Consider the following 16,194-nt stretch of genomic DNA (forward strand, 5'->3'; position numbering starts at 1 on the left):
TCAAAAACGATATCTAACTCTATCTTCCTAGCCTTTTTTTCTGGTTCACACTCCTTAGTAAGGAAGTTTGTTACTGAATATGGCTGTTGCCAGAAAGGGATTATGTCTTCTTGGTCACTTCCTTAGAAATAACCAGGACAAAAGAGGTAGAAATTTTTTATAGACCTGATTTTGAAAATTTAAGATTCTGTTCTAAACATTCCTGGGCATGATGTTTGTTTCTTTCCCCTAATGGCAGTTGCTGGCCAGCCTGGTTGGTGGTAGGTATACCTTCCCGGTTACAGCTTAGCCAAAATGGAGCTTATGGGGTTCAAATTTAATTCTGGTCCAGCTATCTGGATTCTTTTGTTGGATAGCATGTCCTAAACCATAAAGATAATGATCACTCAGTTGAGTGCACTGCTTGCAAAGTACACTTACAGTGGCTCATATAGACCAGAACACAATACATTTTCTTGTAACCAATTTTCAGAGTGATTTATATTATCACTTTGTGGTCTGTGTTTACTGCTACAAATTGTCATATACAAATATAGATCTCTTTTTTTCCATAATTCACCAGTTTTACTTACTTTGGTATGTGAAAGGAAAATAAATCTCCAGACCCCAAAGTCACTAAGCTAAAAGGAAAAGTCAAGTTGGGAACTCCTCAGGACAAACCTGCCTCCCATTCTATTTAAAGTCATACCTCTGCTCACTGAGAGAAATGCATATCTGATTGCTTCCTTTGGAAAGGCTAATCAGAATCTCAAAAGAATGCAGCCCTTTATCTCTTATCTACCTATGATCTGGAAGCCCCCCCTCCCTGCTTTGGTTATCCCACCTTTCAGATCGAACCAGTGTACATCTTACATATATTGATTGATGTCTCATGTGTCCCTAAAACGTATAAAACCAAACTGTGCCCTGACCACCTTGGGCACATGTCATCAGGACCTCCTGAGGCTGTGTCACGGGTATGTCCTTAACCTTGGCAAAATAAAATTTCTAAATTTACTGAGACCCATCTCAGATATTTGTGGTTCTCAGGTATATTCATTTTTAAAAATAGCTAATGCATGCAAGTGATCAAAGAGTCAAGCATTATCAAAGTGTATGCAATAAAAAGTTTCTCAGAATTCCTCATACTCCTCACCATGTGACTCCCAGTTTTCTTTAGGTGTAATTATTGTTATTTTCCTGGATATTCTTCCTAAAGACATTCCTATGGGCAGAACTAGGATGGCCCTCCATTTGAGTGAAAATAAAAACCATAATTTTCATAGTAAGATGGAAGGTATGCAGCATTATCCCATTTGGAAGCCTATTGATGTTTTCACATAATAAATTCAAACAGTTGTATGAAAACTCAATATTGAAGTGATTGCTGTACTAAAGGACTGGGATCATTCTTGTTTGTGGCTTTATTATATAAGATATTGAGAGCATAGTAAATGCTCCACTGGTGTGTTAACAATCAATCTTGTACCATTTCTAAAAATTGATAGAGAAGATGCAAACAAAGTAATTGAAGCATTTTCTTTTCCTTGTTTTTCTTTTTCTCTTTTTTGTTAATACCATACTTTTAGCCCAAATTGCTGGGTAGTACTAAATTAAGCCCAACCAACTTCTTTATCTTTTTTGAGATTCACACTGCTTGCCTTATGTATGTTAATAAAATGTTTATGTATTAGTTCTAATTTAGTCACAATTTACTAATCACTAATTAGGTTTCAGTATTCCTAGATCTCCTGTGACAGACATACAGAGCATATCTGGTACATCACTTCTATAAATGATTAATGTGATCCATTACTTATTGAATCTTTCTAGGTTTCCTCAGAGGGTAATGTTCATTTTTTGGAACACTCACACTATGATCACATTTTATAGGTAAATACTAATCTGTGTCACCTGAAACTTTCTTACAATATACGGAACGCATTCCATTTGGGTTTTGTTTATTGTTCCAGATGGTGAGAACAAGACCAAGATTGGAAAGCCAGCTTCAGAGGAGGGAATTACAGCAAAAATTGAACCATTGACAGAAGAGTCTAGCAGTCTCAGAGAGAATGTTCTCCAGGATTCTGAAGGCAGAGAATTCTGTGAATTTGGGGATAAATTAAATGAAAAAGATCAGAACGTCTTTAAAAGGAGACCTCATAACTGTGATGAATATGGGCAAAGCTTTGTTTGGAATACAGGCCTTTTTAGGCATCGAAAAACCCACTGTGAGAAACCTTATGAATGTGATAAGTGTGGAAAGGCCTTTAGTGTGAGCTCAGCCCTGGTTCTGCATCAGAGAATTCACACTGGGGAGAAACCTTATTCCTGTAATTGGTGTATTAAAAGTTTCAGTCGGAGCTCAGACCTTATTAAACACCAAAGAGTCCACACTGGTGAAAAACCTTATAAATGTGATGAGTGTGGGAAAGCCTTCAGTCAGAGCTCAGATCTTATTATACATCAGAGAATCCATACAGGAGAAAAACCCTATCAATGCAGTCATTGTAGTAAAAGTTTTAGCCAGCGCTCAGATCTGGTTAAACATCAGAGAATCCATACTGGAGAGAAGCCTTATACTTGTAACCAGTGTAACAAACATTTTAGTCAGAGTTCTGATGTGATAAAACATCAAAGAATCCACACTGGGGAGAAACCATATAAATGTGATGTGTGTGCGAAAGCCTTCAGTCAGAGCTCAGATCTTATTCTGCATCAGAGAATTCACAGTGGGGAGAAACCATATCCATGTAATCAGTGTAGCAAAAGTTTCAGTCAGAATTCAGACCTTATTAAACATCGAAGGATCCACACTGGAGAGAAACCCTATAAATGTAATGAATGTGGGAAAGCTTTTAATCAGAGCTCAGTCCTTATTTTACATCAGAGGATTCATACTGGAGAGAAACCCTATCCCTGTGATCAATGTAGCAAAACCTTCAGTAGGCTTTCAGATCTTATTAATCATCAACGAATTCACACTGGAGAGAAGCCTTACCCATGTAATCAGTGCAATAAAATGTTTAGTCGAAGATCAGATCTTGTTAAACATCACAGAATTCATACAGGTGAGAAACCCTATGAATGTGATGAATGTGGGAAAACCTTTAGTCAGAGCTCCAACCTTATTCTTCATCAGAGAATCCACACTGGAGAGAAACCTTATCCATGTAGTGATTGTACTAAAAGCTTTAGTCGCCGTTCAGATCTTGTTAAGCATCAAAGAATACACACTGGAGAGAAACCATATGCATGTAATCAGTGTGATAAAAGTTTTAGTCAAAGCTCAGACCTCACTAAACATCAGAGAGTACACTCTGGTGAAAAGCCTTATCATTGCAATAGTTGTGAGAAAGCCTTCAGTCAGAGTTCTGACCTTATTCTTCATCAGAGAATTCACACTGGAGAAAAACCATATCTATGCACACAGTGCAGCAAAAGTTTCAGTCAGAACTCAGACCTCATTAAACACCAGAGAATCCACACTGGGGAAAAACCATATAAATGTAGTGAGTGCAGGAAGGCTTTCAGTCAGTGCTCAGCTCTTACCCTACACCAGAGAATCCACACTGGGGAGAAACCAAATCCATGTGATGAGTGTGGCAAAAGCTTTAGTCGGCATTCTGATCTCATTAACCATCAAAAAATACACACTGGTGAAAAGCCGTATAAGTGTGATGCATGTGGGAAAGCCTTTAGCACATGCACAGATCTTATTGAACACCAGAAAATCCATGCTGGGGAGAAACCCTACCGTTGTGTTCAATGCAGCAGAAGTTTTAGCCAACTCTCAGAACTTACTATTCATGAGGAAGTCCATTGTGGAGAAGACAGTCAAAATGTGATGAATGTGAGAAAACCTTTAGTGTATACATCAACTCTATTCAGTACCAGAGACACTGTACCAGGAAAAAATCTAATGAATGCTGTTGATTATTGATGAGTATGAAAAAGGTTTTAATCAGTGTTCAACTCTTATGCTACATTTAAACCACACTGGATCCGGATACGTGTGGTGACTCACGCCTGTAATCCCAACACTTTGGGAGGCAGATGTGGAAGCATCATTTGAGCCCAGGAGTTTGAGGCTGCAGTGAGCTATGATTCCACCATTGTGCTCCAGTCTGGGCAACAGAGCAAGACCCTGTCTATTAAAAAAAAAAACAAAAAAACACCAGTACCACACGGGAGAAAACATTAATTCAGTTTTTGTAATGAAAGGTTAACTCAGAGCTCAGACATTACTAAAATTAAGAAAAATTCTCCAGCCTGGCCAACATGGTGAAACCCTGTCTCTACCAAAAAATAAAAAATAATTAGCTGGGCATGGTGGCAGGCGCCTGTAGTCCCAGTTATTCGGGAGGCTGAGGCATGAGAATCACTTGAACCTGGGAGTTGGGGGTTGCAGTGAGCCGAGATCTGCCATTGCATTCCAGCCTGGGCAACAGAGTGAGACTCTGTCTCAAAAAAAAAAAAAAGAAGAAAAACAAAAATTCTGAGGAAGAGTCCTGTGAGTTGTGGGAAAACCTTCAATGTGAAAAACATTTTTACTGAATGTCAGTATACCACAATAGAAACAAATTTCTATCTATAATGTTGGAAAAGCTCTAGTCTTATTCAGACATAACCTACAGGAAGAGAGTTGTATTATTGTAAGAAATCTAATGCAGAACTTATCAGATATTGTAAAAATCAGTGTGGGAGGTATTCAGTCAAAAGTCAGAAGGAAATGTATTATTGTTATAATCTCAAACCTTTAGAGAGCCTAAATTACCAATTGCATATCAAATTTTTTTCGATAATGTAAGGAAAACTTAAATCCCCTCCATATCCTAATTGGCTTTTATAATAATATGACAGTTAACCCTGAGAGCTAGAGTCTTACTTTATGCTAATGCTAGATTATCTATTTTTGAATTCCATGTGTGTAAACATGCTATACTATTCTGATATTAAACTTACTAAGTACATAATTCCAGTGGCCCCTTTTCTCAGAAGTTTTTTTTGTTTTTAGTTTTAGGGGGTATAGTTTTGGTTTTCCTAGTGCACATTAGTTTGTGCAAGTTTTTGTAATGTTCACAGCAAATACAGATGTATTTTACTTTGAATAATGCAGCCCATAAACTTTATTGGTTTGAAAGTTCTTCACTACCATTTAATCACAGCTTCTAAACATGTGAAACAGGATCTTTAAAAAAATTTTCCATGTGTCAAAGTGTAGAGATGTTTCTAGCAGCATTTGTCTTGTCATCTATAGATTGAACAAAAAGTGGTAGCTGTGAAATTGTGATTTATAATAAATATATATTTGGTCTTCATCCCCTGGTACAGAGCTCCTAAGACCCTTGAAATTTCCTGAGTGGACAGGCCCCTTTATCCACACCTGAGTTTATGTTAATGGGATTACTTTTTGAAAGACAGAACTACAGGATGGGGGCTAGTTGCCACGAGAACCAACCATGTGATTAGAGGGTTGGAACTTTCAGATCAACCCCACCCTGCCTTGACCTCTGGGAGGAGAGAGGCTGGAGACTGAATTCAGTCACTAGTGGCCAGTGATTTAATCATTCATGCCTACGTGATGTAGCCTTCATAAAAAACTAAAGGACAGGATTCAGAGAGCTTCCAGGTTGAACTTGAGGTACTAGGAGTGTGGTGTACCTAGGGAGGGCATGGAAGCTCAGTGTTCTTCCCACACACCTTGCCTTATGCATCTCTTTCATCTGGCTGATCATTAGTTGTGTTCTTTTACAAGAATCTAGTAAATAAACTTTTCCTACATTCTATGAGCCATTCTAGCTAATGGTGAAACTCAAAAGAGGGGATTGTAGGAACCTTGGATTTATAGCCAGTTGGTCAGAAGCACCAGTGAAAACATGGACATGAGATTGGTGTCTGAAGTGCAGGTTGGTGTCCAAAACTGACACAATTGGTGTCAGTTGTAGAACTGAGCCCTTAACCTGAAGCATCTATGCTGATCTGATTGCAGGTAGATAGCTTCAAAATTTAATTACAGGGCACTTAGTGGGTGTAAAATTGGAGAAAATTGGAGAATTGTTTGCTGTGGGGAAACATACACATCTGGTGTCAGAAATGTGAGTATAGAGAAGACAATAAATTTTTCCTATACAGTAGCTAAAGTACCTACATGATTAATTTGTATAGTATATTCTGTGTAAAAATAAAAAGGCTTTCTGATATTTTTTTCAAGTGGCAACATTTATCAGACTTTTTTGATTTCTGACATACATACTGAAAACAGGCAACATACATGCAAAGTTTTCCACTGAAAAATAGAAATAGTTTGAAAAAATAAATTCAAATTGTCTTTCTGGTATTAACAATTTGATAAGTTCTGCTACTAAATAATAGTACTTCAAAGTTGTTTACTTTGATTATCCCCCATAATTGTCCAACTAATATTTTAATTTAGCAGACATTGTTAAATTCTGTTCCTTAGGAGTGTGATGCTAAGGCAAGGCCTTTTGGGAGGTTTTGTAGTACATTAAAAGAATATACTGTCTCTTCCAATGAAGTGTATATCGTATAGTGATAGAGACTAATATGTACAGAAAACACATGGCTCAGTGTAATCATAAAGGTAGGACATGCTTGTAAGAACTCAGAGGAGTCAGGGTTCAATTCTGACTAGAAAGAAAAGGGAGAGCTTTGTGGAACTCCTGAAGTTTGAGCCTTGAAGGATGGGAATAGAGGCATAAAGGCAGAGAGGGAATCAACAAAGGCACAAAAGTAAGGAAGTGCAAGAAATGTGGAGCATGGTGGTTATTTATTCAATAAATATTCAGTGTCAGGCATTGTACTGGTTCCTGTTGAAGATGGGCGAGGGAAGGGCCCCTGCCCTCAAGCTCACAAACAGTTACGATGCATTATGAAAATGCTTATTGAAACATACATTTCAAAGGGTAAGAATAATGTGGAAATGAAAATCAAGTGGGAAAAAAAGGGAGTGTGATGCTAAACAAGCAGGCACTTTAATTTTCTGGGCTGTAGCTAATTATCTCTAAAACAAAAGTACTTGGTGTGGTTAGACTAGATTTTATGTTTCTGCATTTTATTCTCAAAGTAATGAAAAGCCATTAAGGTCCTTGAATGATCTTCCTGCTTTAAAAACAGTTTCAGATTAAAAAGGGGAGAGAAACAACAGAAAGGAAACCCATTTTTAAAGTCTAGAAATAAAATCACGAGGTCCAGAAGTAGAGGAGCTAGAAGGCATTGACATGTTGATAGGTTGAGAAGTGGGTAAGAGAAAGGTAAAAGTTATTATCTGTTCTTTGGAGAATTTAAAAAGCAAAGAAGAAAAAACAGGGTGGTCTCCAAATCTATTTCTGAAGTTTAGCTATCTCTCCTGAGAATACATTTTGAGAGCTTACTACCCATTTCTCTATTCAGTGTCCTAGGGGTAAACTGAAATTCATGAACTTAACACACACACACACACACACACACACACACCCATGATTTCTTCCTCCTGAATTCCCTATCTTTATGAATTACACTACTAAACACCTTGTCATCCACATAAAATAACTGGTAATCAACCTACACTCCTGACCTCCAGTTTTCCAAATCTGGTTGCTTACTAGGTCTTAGAAGTGAGTTGCAAAATTGCAAAATTCGAACAACTGTCAAGAATATAGAGTGGAAGGGAAATACAGAGAATTGGGCCTGACACTTTATGCCAGTTGATTCTTCCAGGCATTTGCTGATTCTTGAACTGACAGAGCAAAGGGCCAAGAAATCTATTCAAAGAATGCTGGAAGGTTAAATGAAACTCAGCTGACTCATGCTAGGGAATAAAAATTAGAGTATAAATTGCGCCAAGTAGGTGGTGTCCTTGTAAACACCCCACATTCTCAATGTAAACATTATATGGCTACACCCAAGAGGACAAAACCTGACCAAGTCTTAAAAAGACTGAATGCAATGTCAAGTAAGGTCATCCTTTTAGTGAACTAAGTTATCTTGCCTTAATCTGGCTGCCAGCTAGAAAAGAGGAAAGGGTGAATCCTCTCTGGAGGATGGCTATCCAGATTCTACAATTTTTCATGCACAGTATGTTCAATCAAAAATTGCCAAAACTATTAGAATCAGAAACATCAATATGAATTCATACATAAATTTTATGCACACACAGATGGATTACGCAGAAACAATTATAGAACATACCTCTATACATATGTCAGTAGGCATACATACACTACCTAGCTCTTTGAGAGGATCTAGAAGAAATGACACCCGAGCATCAATGAGCATAACTAGACCTTGGTTTCTAAATATCATTCTCCAAATAAAAGGAACCAGGGCTCCTTTGAGAAATGACTGGTTGTAGGGCTAGGGCAGGGAAAACTCAAGATGAACCTAGAGCATCTTGTAGTACAGAAAGTAGGTAAGAGTTCAAAAAACAAAAGGATAGGGGCATGTCAAAGGAACATAGGAGACAAACTGAAGGAGTTCCCAAGGCCAAATAAGCATACATGCATCCATACTGATACATAGGTATGGGAGAAGAGACAACTCTTCCATATGGAAAAATTCCAAATTACATATTTAGATTCTCTCCTCCTCCAGAGGAAGCTGGAACTGTTGACCTACTTCCAAAGAATAGAGTATGGAAAAAGAAAAACTAACTACAGTGGAGAAATCTGACAAAAACTATCATAAGGCACGGCTTGTCAACCTTAGCACTGTTGACATTTTGGGGCACATAATTTTTTGCTGTGAGGGGCTGTCTTGTGGACTTATTGGACATTTGATACTATCCCTGCCCTCTATCCACTAGATACCAGTGGCAACCCTCCCCCAGTTATGACAGTCAGCCAAAAATGTCTCCAGCCACTGCCAAATGTCCCCTGATGGGCTTCTCACCTGCCTAAGATGCACCACCTAAAGGGTAACATCACCAGTGAGTGATGTTCTGTGAATATTATGTACCACTTGGTATGATGTTACAAGAAAGTCACTTCAAATTGTATTCTTTTTAAAAACCTATAATCCCCAAATTAACTAAAATCAGAAATAAAAGAGGGCATGTTACTGCTGTAATTTCAGAAATAAAAAGGATTAGAAGAAACTGCTAGGAATAATTGTACACCACAAATTGGATAACCTAGATGAAATAGACAAGATCCTAGAAACACACAGCCTACCAATGAATTGTGAAAAAGTAGAAAATCTGAATAGAACTATGGCTAGTAAGATTAAATCAGTAATCAAATACCTCCCAAAAAAATAACCCAGGACCAGGTGGCTTCACTGGTGAATTCTATCAAAGAAGTAACACTGGCTGGGCGCGGTGGCTCACACCTATAATCCCAGCACTTGGGGAGGCCGAGGCGGGCGGATCACAAGGTCAGGAGATCAAGACCATCCTGGCTAACACGGTGAAACCCCGTCTCTACTAAAAATACAAAAAAAAAAAAAAAAATTAGCCAGGCGTGGCAGCGTGCGCCTGTAGTCCCAGCTACTCGGCAGGCTGAGGCAGGAGAATGGCGTGAACCCGGGAGGCGGAGCTTGCAGTGAGCCGAGATGGCGCCACTGCACTCCAGCCTGGGCGACAGAGTGAGACTGTCTCCAAAAAAAAAAAAAGAAGTAACACCAACTTTTTATTAAATTCCTACAAAATATTACAAAGAAAGGAACAATTCCAAATTCATTTTATGAAGCCGGCATTAATCTGACACCACGCCAAAGACACTACAAGAAAGCTACAGACCAATTTCCCCTATAAATAATCCTCAACAAAATTCTAGAAAACACGATCCAACAATGCTTAAAATAATTATACACCATGTCCAGGTAAGATTTATTTTTGAAATTCAGAATGATTCAACATACAAAAATCAGTCAATGTAATACATCACAGTAACAGAATGAAGGAAAAAAGTGTGATTAACTCGACTGATGCAAAAAAGCTGACAAAATTCAATGCTTTTATGATACACTCAACAAACAAGGAATATAAGGAAACTACCTCAGTATAATAAAGGCCATATTTAAAAAAAAAAAAACCTACAGTGAGCATCATAATGGTGAAAGACTGAAAGCTTTTTCTCTAAGAAAAACAATATGCCTGCTTTCACCACTTCAGCATAATACTGGAAGTCCTAGGCAGATCAGTTTGGCAAATAAAATAAATAAAAGGCATCCAAATTGGAAAGGAGGAAGTAAAATTATCTCTATTTGCAGATGACATAGTCTTATATGCAAAAAACCCTTAAGATCACACACACACACACACACACACACACGAATAAGTGAATTCAGCCAAGTTGCAGGATACAAAATCAACACCCAAAAATCAGTTACATTTCTATATACTGACAATCTACAATCTGAAAAGGAAATGAAGAAAACAATTTCATTTACAATACCATCAAAAAGACTAAAATACTTAGCAATAAACTTAACCAAGTAAGTGAATGACTTGTTCCCTGAAAACTATGAAACATTGCTGGAAAACGTGAAAGAAGTCACATATAATTGGGAAGATACCCTATGTTCATTCTACCCAAAGAAATCTACAGATTCAATGCAATCCCTATTAAAATTCCAATGACAAGTTTTGCATTAATAGAAAAACTAATTCTAAAACTCATATGGAATGTAAAGGGATCTCAATTAGCCGGAACAATCTTGAGAAGCAATAAAGTTGGAGGTCTCACACTGCTGATTTCAAAACTTACTATAGCCAGGCATGGTGATGCGTACCTATAGTCCAAGCTACTCAGGAGGCTGAGGTAGGAGGATCCCTTGAGCCTGGGAGTTTGAGAACAGCCTGGTCAACAGAGTGAGACCCAGTCTTTGAAAAAAAAAAAAAAACTTAATACAAAGCCACAGTAATCAAAATAGTGTGGTACTGGCATAAAGACAGACACTTGAGGAAGACAAGAAACTTTTAATCTGAGGAATGTGAACTTCCTTTAAATTATCAGGCCCAAATAGACATTGAAATGTGACAGTAGTCACCTTTTACTCCATGCTTGAGCTAACTATTTCTAATCTACCTGCTATAGGGACTCTAGACTGTCACCACCAAGTAGCCATAAACCTAACAATGCCTTACGGTGGACACCATAGCTCATACCCTGTAGTTCAACAATGTATAGCTAATCACTAATCAGTGTTATTTCTGTAAACCAATGACAATTCCTGAAACTTTTGTAAATTGCTTTCTCTTTTGATTCATCCTTTTCTTTTTTCTTTAAAAGACTCAAGACTCTCCTTTGCTCTCTGAAGCACTTCCCAGTGGTTCCCAAATTCCAGTCCTCAACCTTGGCCAAAATATACTCTCTACATTAATTTTGCCTCATTTTCTTCCTTCAGGTCAATACACATAGACCAATGAAATATAATAGAGAGCCTAGAAATAAACCCTCCCATATATAATGAAATGATTTTTGACAAGGGTGTCAAGACCATCCAATGAGGAAAGGACTATTTTCTCAACAAATAGAATTGGGAAAACTGCATATTCACATGCAAAAGAATGAAGTTGGACCCTTACACTGTACCATATACAAAATTTAACAACAACAAAAAAAGATCAAAGACCTAAACATGAGAGCTAAAAATATAAAGCTCTTACAAGAAAATGGGAAAACCTTCATGACATTGGATTTGTCAATGATTTTATTGGATATAACAGTAAAAGCACAGGCAACAACAAAACCCGATTTTAAAATGGGCAAATTGCTTGAATAGATATTCCTCCAAAGAAGATATATAAATGGTCAATAATCACATGACAAGATGCTCAACATCATTAATCATTAGGAAAATACAAATCAAAACCATGATGAAGGCCGGGTGCGGTGGCTCACGCCTGTAATTCCAGCACTTTGGGAGGCCAAGGTGGGTGGATCACGAGATCAGGAGATTGAGACCATCCTGGCTAACACAATGAAACCCTGGCTCTACTAAAAATACAAAAAAATTAGCCGGGCGTGGTGGCACGTGCCTATAGACCCAGCTATTTGGGAGGCTGAGGCAGGAGAATCACTTGAACCTGGGAGGTGGAGGTTGCAGTGGGCCGAAATCGCGCCACTGCACTCCAGCTTGGGTGACACAGCGAGACTCCATCTCAAAAATAAGTAAATAAATAATAAAAAGCCATGATGAGATACCACTTCAAATCCATTAGGCTGGGTATTTTCCAAAGAAACAAACAAAATCAGAACTTGTTAGCAAGTATGTGGAGACATGGAACCCTTGGGCATTGCTGATGGGAATGTTGGTGGCTCCTGAAAAACTTAAAAATAGAATTGTCATATGATCCAGCAATTCTACTTCTTGATATATACCCAAAAGAAGTAAAATCAGGGACTCAAGCAGATATTGTACATCAATGTGCATGGTGATTACTACTCATAATAGCCAAAAATTAAGGAAAAACATCCTGTCCTGAAAAACAATTTTAGGAAGAAATGAAGAGGCATGGAAAGAGTAAATCTGAAGGTAAATGTAAATGAATATTGACTCCAAGATAATAATCCCTAAAATCAGGACATTCTCAAGGATGTAGTAAAAGTACCAATTTATAATGGATTCCAATAAAAACCAAGAAGGCATGTTATAATCTCTAGGGTAAAACAGGAGTTATCTAGCAACTTAATAGAAGGTAAAATGCATTAATTAAAAGTATTGATTAAAAGAACGCAACAAAAATAGAAAAAAACATAGAACAGGAAAGACAAATATAAACAAATAGAAACACAGTAGATATAAACCCAAATACATCCGTAATTATATTACATGTAAGTGAACTAAATGACAAATATTCTTCACTAGAAACTTTTTAAAAACATTAATTATATGCCACTTACACAGGACACACAATAACTATAAGGACTCAGGAAATTTAACATTAAGAGTATGGAAAAAGATACAGTATTCAAACACTGAAGAGTAAATAGCTATTTAGTATTTAGTATATTTAGATATTAGTAAATAGCTTTACTATTTACTAATTACTATTTACTAAAACTATTTAGATATTAGTAAATAGCTTTACTAATATCAGACAAGAAGTAGACCTTAAGGCAAAAATATTACTAGAGATAAAGTAGAACATTCTATTGATTAAAGAGTCAATTTGGCAAAAATATAAATATTCTTAAAGTATATACATCTAATAATGAGACAGAGTAGGGATGGGACTCAGCCTACCCCCACCAATGTATTTTTTCATAACATACTTGCTGACTGGAGGTTAGCGAGCTCTCTGAAAAAAACTAAGATAAGCAGCATCCCACCATAAATCTCACTCAAAGGAGTTAACCCTGTTGCCCTGATGTGCACAAGACCAGAAGAATGATCTTTAACACATGCTTCATTATAATACTAAATGTCTCACATATCTGCCATTTTGTTTCGTTGAGGTGTTTTTGTTGTTTTTAGGAGGGAGTGTTGTTTGTTTGTTTTGAGACAGGATGTCACTCAGTCACCCAGGCTAGAGGGCAGTGACATGATCACAGCTCATTGCAGCCTTGACCTTCTGGGCTCGAGTGATCCTTCCACCTTAGCCTCCCAAGTAGCTGGGACTACAGGCACACACCATCATGCCCTGCCTAATTTTTTTATTTTTGTAGAGACCGGGTCTCACCATGTTGCCCAGGCTGGTCTCAAACTCCTGGGCTTAAGTGATCCTCCCATCTCACCCTCCCAAACTGCTGGGATTACAGGTGTGAGCCACCGCACTCAGCTTATCTGCCATTTTGATCATGTGACATGTATGTTACCATGATTCCTTACTGCATCTGCCCACTCTGCATTCCATCCTGCACATGTAGTAATGCTCACCTACCTCATGAATTATGCATGTCATCCTCGTTAAGACACCGTGATGCAGTCTCCTCAGGGAGTCAGCCAGAGAACCCTTTTTCCTATGCTGTTTCCCTTATGCCCAACATTGGGCATAAGTCTTAATAAAACCTAATCTCAGAAAAGTTTGTCTGGCCTCATATTAATTTCTATTACATTGAGAGCTGACAATGTCATAGCAATAACATATTTCTTGGCAACCATGAAGGGATTGTGAGGATTTTTGTCCCTATTCGGGGGAGTTGAGAGCTAGCAGGCCTGGTTGATGTGACCCTTTTTGCAGCTAATGAGGAGGTACCTGAACCTTTGATTCAGTGTCACCACAAATGGTAAGTCTTCCTCTGGCCTCACGGGGCTCCTTGCTCACCCATAAACAATGTTCTCTTTTCCTGTCTATCTTCATTTGCTCCTTTCAGCACTCCTTTTGTTTTTTCTTCACTTTCCCCATAGTTTTACTATTTTGGATTGCCTTGATAGACATCTGTGAGAGATGAATTAAAACAGTTTCCCCCAGGGTCTGATTAACCTGGCAGGCAGCAGGACAGGTTGCATCCCTCCCCTGGCCTACGTGGTCTGGTTTGGGTTTCAGTCCCAAAGAATCAGGCAGACTGGTTTGGGCTGGAGTCCCAAAGAATCTGGTTTCTGGCACTCTGGCTGTTGACTCTGTAACTTTGGTTAAAAGCCCTCTCTACTTCATTTCCCTGTGCCACACTTAGTGGGGAAGAGAGATCTGTGACTCTTCCTGATGTTTGTCTGTCCAGTGTGTAGTCCTGTCAGTTTGGGGAGACTTCCTGAGATGGTGCCAGGGACACCTGGCTGGACTTAAGGAAAGCATCAGGGATGCCTGGATGTGACAGTCAGTGTTGGTTTTCTGCACAGTAAGAAAAGTTGAGAGCTCAAATGATTAACCTGCAACTATGGAGTTAAGTAGAGTCTTCTAATACTATCTTCCTCTCTTGTGCCTGCTTTGAATCTGTTGCTACTAAGCTGTTGGTGCTGAGGTAAGACTCATTATTTATGGTCTAACTGAAATATAAACATTGGAAACTCATTTGAAACTGAAGGAAACAAAGGGTAAAAGAGGCTTTTTAAAACAAACTGTCATAGAGACTGCTTTACCCAAATTTTGGTCCACAACTTTCCTTGGATTATCTATTGGGGTAAACAAAATTTAGCCATGTGAACAGGTTCCAATTTTGTAAAAAAAAAAAAAAAAAATCATTTGGATCCATCTATCTTTTATGATGTGTTGACTTTGTATTGCTATCATATATGGATAGAATTCTGAGGTAAGAGCTATTGGATCTTTATGTGTATATATACATGTTTAGATGTGTTTATGTGTGTATACATGCATTATGTTAAGTGTTGTGTCTAGCATGCTACTAAATTGGCTTATAAGTAAATGAATACTCATAAATTAAGTCCAATGCTGTTTTAGTTTATATGACTTTAGTAATCTTTGACAAATAAAGATCATTTTAAAGATTATTGGCAAAATAAAAACATCTTCAAAATTCATGCCTTTGGCCTCAATTAGGCAGGTTAAAAGACTGTGCTTGCTAGATGTTATAACATCATAAACTGATTCTGTAATTTTTGATAACTGTTCAACTTGCCTGCTTGGAAGCCATTAGATTCTAGGCAAGGCCCAGGGCATGTGGAGTTAGCCATGCCCCTCACTATGATGGAAAAGAGTCAGATATTATCTTCAGTTCCTGTGTCCTAGGCTCTGCACCTGGTACATGATTAAAATTGCTTACACTAAAAATAAAAGCGATGTGTTTTTTTAATAAAAAGTCACGGGGATGTGGTTTATTAAAGAGAAAGTAATTTTTTCCAGTTTAGAGGGTTTAAAAATTATTTTGAATTAAAGAAAGATAGGATAAAACTAAAGGTTTAAATGAATTGTAAAAGATTTATAAAAGACTACTCCTGTAAAAAAAATTACATGTGGGAGCAAGCTGAGTTACAATTAAAAGGGTATTATTTACTTTTTCCACAAATTAAACATTAAAATAAAAGCACATGATGCAAAGCCAAAATGTGGGCCCATGTGTCAAAATAAAAAGGGTTTCTTGGAACATTAAGTTGCTCTAACCAAAAATTGTAAAGGGTTATTTATGGGCATCTTACCTGGTGGTCAAACTAAGTAAAATTAGATAGATTTGTTTATAAGATTTTATTTAAAATTAACCTTAATGCTAATAATGCATTAATACAAAGGTAGAATTTGGTTTTCTCTTTTAAACAAGATTTTTCTGTAATAATTAAAAGGATAATAAAAGATTTCAAAAGGAGACGGATTCAGCTGGCCTTGTGATGTCTTCACCAGATCTTATTGTCTGGAAAACCAAGTCTCTACCAAAGAAT

At 37.6% G+C, this 16,194-nt stretch overlaps 1 protein-coding gene across 3 annotated transcripts in view; it reads left to right on the forward strand.

Moving 5' to 3' along the window:
- Window positions 1–14,188, forward strand: part of LOC129019102 (zinc finger protein 271) — a 51,414-nt gene extending 37,226 nt beyond the window's left edge. For all 3 annotated transcript variants that reach the window (XM_063653539.1, XM_054461372.2, XM_063653540.1), the window contains exon 5: window positions 1,953–14,188. In XM_063653539.1, the coding sequence (XP_063509609.1) occupies window positions 1,953–3,922 (1,970 nt within the window). In that variant the 3' untranslated portion in view covers window positions 3,923–14,188. The remainder of the gene's footprint in view (window positions 1–1,952) is intronic.
- The last annotated feature ends 2,006 nt before the right edge of the window (window positions 14,189–16,194 follow it).

This window comes from Pongo pygmaeus, chromosome 17 (assembly GCF_028885625.2).
Source record: "Pongo pygmaeus isolate AG05252 chromosome 17, NHGRI_mPonPyg2-v2.0_pri, whole genome shotgun sequence".
Classification (NCBI taxonomy): domain Eukaryota; kingdom Metazoa; phylum Chordata; class Mammalia; order Primates; family Hominidae; genus Pongo; species Pongo pygmaeus.